We start from the raw sequence: 7,870 nt of genomic DNA, 5'->3' as shown, positions 1-7,870 counted from the left end.
TCTCCATGGAGCTTATTCACAAATGTTTATACGTGTTTTCTCTGTGGGTAAAGAAATTACAATGAAATAAACTAAAAAGTTGACCTGCACAGAGGTCCTCATACTCCTAATATATATATATATATATATTATTATATTTGCTCATTTATTATCTAGCCAATAAATTGTAGTGTACCACTACATCATCAGCGACCCTCGACCTCTATGGTGGTTTCTTGCTGCCCGATTTGCTATGACGTCATCAAGCCCACCCAGAACATGCGCCAAACACCGGAAGTTGATCAATCAGCTGATCGTGCGTCCCCTTGTTGATTCCTGAAGTTGCCGTTGTTCGGACACATTCAGCCCGGGGAAGGAATTCAGCGGATGGTTAAAAGCTCACAAACACATGACTAACGGGAGACGTGGGCAATTTGAATTGGCATCCTCGCGGCACAAGAGCTAGCTCACAAACTGGTGATGGTGGAAGGGAGAAAGAAAGAAAGAAAGACAAACAAGCCGTTTTGTTTATTTTTGCCATGACCGTGTGAGCTGCATTTTCTATCTCTTGTGTATCGAATTCAGGATATTTACTTTATATACGGTTTTTGTACTTAATTCTCAATGCAATAAGCGCAACTAGCTCAGTCGGCTAATGTTAGCGAATAGAGCAACACTGTTGTTGTCTTGCTCGGCGCTTTCGTAATTTGCCGATAGTGACCGATTAATTTAGCCTTTAAATGAAGCAATATTCCGACTGATTGCCGACCTTGTACGTGTCGACTTTGGCGTCAGGTTGCGTAATTTGTTTGCCAAAGTCGAGAGCAGCTAACTTGGTAGCCTGCTTTTAAAATTGTTGCTTGTAAGACTGAGACCTTGGGATCGTTATTTTATCCTTATTTGATTGACATCTTTTTGCACTCTTTTAATCATAGTTTCAATGTCGTACATTAAAGTGGTCACTTATGACTGGAAAGTTTCACGCTGATGCCCACCGCTGTATTTGGTGGCTTGTTTATGTTGGGAGTTATGAATTTAAGTATCCGATTGCAGTAGTCAGGGTCGAGAGACAGGGAGAGGGTCCCTCAGAGGGTCCCATTGAGTTTTAAGGTGAGCCATCAGCTACTACTCGCCAATGCTGGATCTGGAAGTGGTGCCAGAGCGATCACTTGGAAATGAGCAATGGGAACTTGTCCTCGGTAGGTATTGATTTGACAAATGCTATATTTGAAAGAACATAACAAAACAAGGTATTTGGCTTTAATCCCGAGAAATACCGTTCGTCGTTTTTGTTTGGATTTGAATGCATTTTTACATTTAGGACACAGCACCTAAAATATTTACCATAATTTATCACATTAATAGTTACCACAGAAAGAAATTAATAGCTTGTTGCATAGATTCAAACTGCAGGTTCTGGATGTTGCTTTATAGTGAAGCTTACGGGAAGTTAGACTCAATATGCTTTTTGTTTATTTGTTGTTTTTATTTTTTCATGCAGGCATGCCATTGGCCCAGGCCATCTCTATTCTCCAGAAACAGTGCCGCATCATAAAAAATGTCCAGGTGCTTTACAATGAACAGGTGAGATGGTCACAATATCTGTTTCATTCATTTACAGCAAAAATAATAACGAGATCCTCTGTTGATGGCCGTACCAGCAACAAACATTTTATTGTTTTATATATTTCATGCAACTTCAGTCTACATTGTATTGAGGGGTGACAATATTTTGACAATTTCAATGTGTGCGTCAGCCCGCTACTGGCTCAAATACTTTTTTGCATGATATATTATTTACATGTATGTTGTTATTTAACGTTTTGTCAGTGATTCTGTCTTGTCTGTTGAGAAATGATTTGTGGCTCTCGTAAATGTTCCTTGCTATCTGCCAGATTCCAGGAATTGCCTTCAGCTTCATGTGCATAATTACATATCCACAGTCCACCCATCTTAATGTTAATAAATGAGCTGGTTTGTCTCAACAGACTCCGCTCAGCCATGACCTCATGCTGAACTTGACTCAGGATGGTATTAAACTGCTGTTTGATGCTACAAATCAGAGACTCAAGGTGAAATATTTACATATTTTTGTACTACCACCTCCACAAAATTGTTTCTGAAGATCTCACAACAATGAACTACATTATTGATAGACAAGAGAAGGTCTCATAAACCAACTGCATAATACTGTTTTTTTTGTTTTGTTTTTCCATTAATATCATTTCACTCAGTATCACATTCAACTAAAAGAAGCATTGTATTCTTGTTACATTATTGATTTTTTTTTTTCTGTTTGTTGACAGGTAATTGAAGTGTATGACCGAAGCAAAGTGAAATTGAAATACTGGTGAGTGAAAATAAAATGTATACTCTTAATCCAAACAGTTTCCCTGTGGATGAAATAAAATTTTAGACTCAGAGTTTTCTTAATGTATACACATCCACCCAAATACTTAGAGTATGTATAATATGGATGCTGGAATAAACAACTAATAGCTGGGATTTCAGAGTATGGTGTCTGCATATGAAATAGTCCCATGCAGAGTTTGAAAACTATATCTCGCTCTAAATCCAAGATACAGCTGTGGTTTCATGCAATCGATTGTGTGATGCTGGCTCTATTCCAGCTGATATATATCAAAAGAATGTCTTCCCAAAGGAAACAATGATAAGATAAATAATATGTTCCAATATGTGAATTTAGCTGTTGAACTCATATTCTGCAAATGCAATATTAATCAGAATGCCGTGTTTGGACTAGTGGGGGCTCATACAACATATTATTGTAAAGAACATTTTGGAATTGATTTCTGCTTTATTATTACATGTATGGTCGATTCATTGTTCGTTTTATGTTGCATTGGAGACTACATTCAACTTTTAGCCACACCGCTGCAATTATTTGACCTGTAATGGAGTCAGTCCGTCTTTTAATGTGTTCTTAGGACACTTTGTAGACATTAGCATCTGAAGTAATGTCGAATAGCACATGGTTGTTTATGTGTCTCACTGGCTATATACTCTGTGTCTTTCAAGTGGAGTCCATTTCAACTCTCAAGTTGTTGCCCCCACTATAGAACAAATAGACCAGTCTTTTGGGGCAACCCACCCTGGAGGTACACTTTTCTTTTAACATTTTTCATTTAGACACAATGGAAAAATAGAGAATTCATAAATAGAGAAATGTACTAAATGCTCTCTTATGTCCCATTTGTGTCCAGTTTACAATGCAGCAGAGCAGTTGTTCCATCTCAGCTTTCGAGGATTGTCATTCTCCTTCCACCTTGACTCTTGGAATGAAGCTCCAAAATACGAGGTGAGAATGGTACAGTTGGTGATTGCTTAAAAACTGCAGTTGTCGATATATGCACGCTTGTCTTTACCAGTCCTTTTCAAATCGGGAGAACGCAAGTTGCATGTATGGAAATGGAAGCAACTGTTTCTAATTTGTTTAGAGCTATAACATCAGTTTCAAAACAACAATTCCAAAATCATGAACAGGAAGTAAACTTGTATGGGTTCTCTCTTTAGAGTTTTCCAGATTAAGCATTTCTACCTTCGAGACAACCAACCTGCACTGTAAATGCATTGTTAACAATCAGTTTAAAGATTAATAGGCATATGGTTGCTTAGGTGCGATACGAGTAAAGTCTCTCTGATCATTCTAGCAAGTTCATCTTCTTGCAGCAGTTGCATTGTTTTTGACATGGCCTTGAGTTGATGGGTACACTCTTATGTATACACGATTTGTGCGTTTCCATCCACACTATTACTCCCAGTTGTTTTGCCTTGGCAGCCTAACTTTGCTATGGGCTTGGCTTACTTGCAGATTCCACATGGGGCCGTTGTCAAGAGTATGCACATCTACGCTGGCAACAACCTGCAAGAAACAAAGTACTTCACATCCACCCTGTTACTAAGTTATTCGGAAACTTGTTCTGTATTGTGTTATAACATTGAAATTGTCATGTACTCAGAGCTCCAGCGATGCCATTGGCCTGTTTCCTTGGTAACATCTATGCAGAGTGTGTGGATGTCCTGAGAGAGAGTACAGGACCAGTGGGGCTTAAGTTCCTCCTACTTTCTGCAGGTAACACGTTTTTGTGCCAATTCTTAAATTCTTTGGAGAAATTGTGTGTTTATTTTCAGCCATTCAGAATGAATTCTATTAGTAGCTTGAATAGCAAACTGTACTCTATTTCTCATCACTACACGGACATTTGTGCACACAGCAGCGGAACACTACAGTATATGTTTATTCACTCATAATCTTGTTTCGAATGAGTGCAGATTTCAGTCCTGGTGTGATGGGTGATGCTAAAGTGATGTCCTTAGAAAGAAAGATCTACTTTGGAGACTCCTGCCAGCAGGTGCTGGGTGCTCTTGGATCCCCTCATAAAGTATTCTACAAGTCTGAGGACAAGGTGTTGAAACTCTACTTCTCACCCTGCGTCATGTGGAAAGAAAACACTTCTCATTACTGTGCCGATACTCTGCACGTGAGAGTTGATCGTCTCTATATGTGTTTTTATTTTTATTTTCCAGATGAAGATTCATTCTCCATCACCTCACAAAGAGGTTTCTTCCAAATGTAACGACTACTTCTTTAACTACTTCACTCTTGGAGTGGTACGTAAGGACTTGGCTGTGTTTTAAGAAGTTGGCATTGCGTTTGTGTCCATATTTTTACAGAATTGTAATATGTAAGGAGATTGATGATTTTCTTTTGCAGGATATCCTTTTCGATTCCACAACTCATCTGGTTAAGAAGTTTGTCCTCCATACCAACTACCCAGGACATTATAACTTCAATATGTAAATACCTTGTCACTTTGGGTGTATTTCTTTGTTTTTGAACTTTGGATTTTGTTTAGATAATCGCAAAAGTACATTTTTGTACAAAAATGCTGTCATTCTGTTCCCTTTTTTTTCACTGTAGATACCATCGATGTGACTTTAAAATTCCACTCATTGTGAAGAAAGGTTAGTGACTGGATGCTCTAGTGTCACCATCTGTAATGCTTTTATTTATTCATTTTACCCACTTTATCAATTTGCATTTGCTTTCTGTCTTCGGAGGAGCTGACTCACAGACCGATGACTGCATACTAACTGCTTACAGCAAGGTCAGTCACTAAACTTGTAAACAGTTCTCTGAAATTTGTTTGAAAGAACACGCTCTAAATTGGACTCATCTGCAATCTCTACGGAAATGGGTTTTATGTATTTCTGAAAAATCACAAGATTTAGTACATTTACAACCAAAACATACATAAAAATTTTCCAGTGGTTTCCTGAGCAATTCTTCCCTGCTTTTAGTGGTCATTAATGTTGCTCCGTGACATCATAGCTTTGTTATTTCCTCTAGCATTTTGACTTGTAAACTTAACACGACGTGATTAGCGTCTGTTTTTCATCACCAGTGGGATCAGGTTCAGGAAGTGCTGGGCCACCCAATGGAAAAGCCTGTTGTGCTTCGTAGGTAATACTTTTTCTGTGAAATAACACCAAAAAAAGGATTTCATCTAAACTTTTACTGCAAGTACATAATTGTCGTAGTGTCACCATGAAAAAGAAAAATCTGGTTGACAGGTCCTCGTCTGCCAACAATACCAACCCCTTTGGCTCTACATTTTGCTTTGGACTGCAGAGGATGATTTTTGAGGTCAGTCTACTTTGTATGCAACTTGAGTCCGTGTGAATGTCAATGTTTAGTTGTTATGTCTTTTACTTTCTGTTTATCTTTTAAACATGCAAACCAGGTGAGATGGAAAAGCTGGAGTCTGATTGGCTGCTGTCACGCACATTTACTGATGTCTGATGTTTACTTGTTGATGCTTGCTCACATCCGGTCCGCAGAATAGTTTATCGCAATTTTTGATTTATGTCGTGTATTCAGAGCAGAAAAGTCCTTTAGTCCGCTTGTTTGGTCCGGACCAAAAGCGGACATACATTTTTTCGTTTGGTGCTGTTCCTATTCAGACTGTACGTTTTGCAAGCGAAGTATATTTTGTAAACACACCCGCGTGGCAATCTGTGCTCCCATTGAACAGCAATGACCAGGGTGGCACACAGACCCGGAAATGGAGGAAAACATGCGAGTACTACGCGCTGCATTCCTGCTCTGCATATTTGTGCTGTTGGTTCGGATCTACGTTGTTTGTATTCACACCTGAAGTGAACCGAGACCACTTGAAAAAGTGGGTCTCAGACTCTCAGTCCGTTTCTTTAATCCGCACCAGGATTCGTTTGCGTGTATTCACATCCGCACAAAAGGTCCGGATCAGCGTTACAATCGAACCCTGGTCCGTTTAAAGTGGACCAAACAGTCAGGTCTGAATACACCCGTAATTTATATTGCCCTTTGGAAGGTAATCAACCGAACTACATCAATCACAAACTGTAGGTCGCGGCTGAAATAACAAGGTTCCAGATACAAGCGTCTGAAATGCGTTTGCTCTGCACAGTGCGCGGGCTCACCATTAAAGATAGGTGACAAGCTCAGACCAGATAACAAGCTTTGGCATCATTTTGTTTTCACCTCATATTTTTTTCTCCAGGTGATGCAGAATAACCACATAGCATCAGTGACGCTCTATGGTGCTCCACTGACCACCAGTCAAGCCCAACCAGAGGCCGGTTGCAGCAGCTCCCACTGAACCAGAAACCCGACATTGCATTCCACTCTGGCTTATTTTCAGCACAGTTGAAATCAAGCAAGCCACAAAAACAACACAGCATTAAAATCACAAATGGCAACAGTTCCATTTGTTGCCCTTCTGGCTTGAAAGAATTGCAATGTCCTGCCATTGTGGACTTGTGAAAAACTGCTGTGGTCAAAGTCAAACATGAGAGAAACTTGGTTTGATCTTCGGAATCATCATCATCAACCAACTGCACTGCCAACCGGCAGCTGCCGCCTGTCAAAAAGAAAAACGGAAGACGCCAATCAAACCAGAAAGAACCATCGGATGCTACAGAGAACTGATACACCAAAAGCTGTCTAATCCAAAGGTTATTTGAACAGTAAAGGACCAAAACATTCATTGGCCAGGCCACATGCGACGCCTCTTAAAGCAGAACCATTGCTTTGCCAACGTTGCTTCCCTTGTCACTCCCAATACGCCCATAAATGATCCCCCGCACGAATTAGCCTGCCGAATCATCTATCAAATCAACAAAGCACACAGATTACTTGCCAAGTGAGTTCAAAACAGAGGTCAGCATTTTGCCCCCCACCCCTTTTTTTTTTTAATTTTCTTCTACTCCTCCTCTCAACCAGTAAACATGCACACATGAACTCGGGAAACGGGTTTGTGTAGAAGCACAAATTGGCAACCTCTTTTCTTTATTTTTAGTCCGGGATGTTGGAAGCATTGGACAGTGCATTTTTTTGTCCTCTTTGTGTGCCCGGTCTCACTTAACATACCATCATTATTTCCATGTTCTTTTTATAATGCCACTTTGCACGCAAATGCACCTCTGTACTTGATTATGTTAGGAGAAAGGAAGTTGACAAAGGACTTGATTTTGTTTTTTTTAAATTACTAAATGACCAAGTTTAGAGAGTCGATAGCCCTATGCTGTGTAGGGTGTGTCAACACAACTTGTGTTACGTTGTCCTCTCTTTTGTTTGCTGTGTGTTACTCTTCAAGTATCCCAGTGATGCATTGTCTTGTTCGTTTAGCTACCAAGTGCAAATGGCATTTTGGGGTTATTTTGTCCTGGTTTGCTGACCTAACTAATATTTCATCCTATGCCATTGTGTCTGGCAAGAGGTGGGTGTATTTACTAGTAGGACAACTTTGGCATGGGAAAATCTGTATTGATTCGATATTCTACTCGTGAGGGCAAAGCACGTACCTCTGTAGTACATGTACTGTACCTC

The 7,870-nt window shown here is 39.8% G+C and overlaps 1 protein-coding gene across 2 annotated transcripts; it reads left to right on the top strand.

Moving 5' to 3' along the window:
* The first annotated feature begins 251 nt into the window (after positions 1 to 251).
* On the top strand, positions 252 to 6,918 carry c6h16orf70 (chromosome 6 C16orf70 homolog). Of its 2 annotated transcripts, XM_037253954.1 has the most exons (16): positions 252 to 1,178; positions 1,481 to 1,563; positions 1,968 to 2,051; positions 2,286 to 2,329; positions 3,019 to 3,098; positions 3,204 to 3,298; positions 3,812 to 3,876; positions 3,960 to 4,072; positions 4,273 to 4,406; positions 4,528 to 4,611; positions 4,715 to 4,797; positions 4,922 to 4,965; positions 5,062 to 5,108; positions 5,406 to 5,464; positions 5,575 to 5,647; positions 6,543 to 6,918. In XM_037253954.1, the coding sequence occupies exons 1-16, from the start codon at positions 1,115 to 1,117 to the stop codon at positions 6,639 to 6,641; spliced, it is 1,251 nt and encodes a 416-aa protein (XP_037109849.1). In that variant the 5' UTR covers positions 252 to 1,114; the 3' UTR covers positions 6,642 to 6,918. The 2 variants fall into 2 exon arrangements, with proteins under 2 accessions (XP_037109849.1, XP_037109850.1); XM_037253955.1 differs by lacking the exon at positions 2,286 to 2,329 and having other exon boundaries at positions 1,123 to 1,178.
* The last annotated feature ends 952 nt before the right edge of the window (positions 6,919 to 7,870 follow it).

The sequence above is a fragment of the Syngnathus acus genome, chromosome 6, assembly GCF_901709675.1.
Source record: "Syngnathus acus chromosome 6, fSynAcu1.2, whole genome shotgun sequence".
NCBI lineage: Eukaryota > Metazoa > Chordata > Actinopteri > Syngnathiformes > Syngnathidae > Syngnathus > Syngnathus acus.
This window is presented reverse-complemented; position numbering and strand designations above follow the sequence as displayed.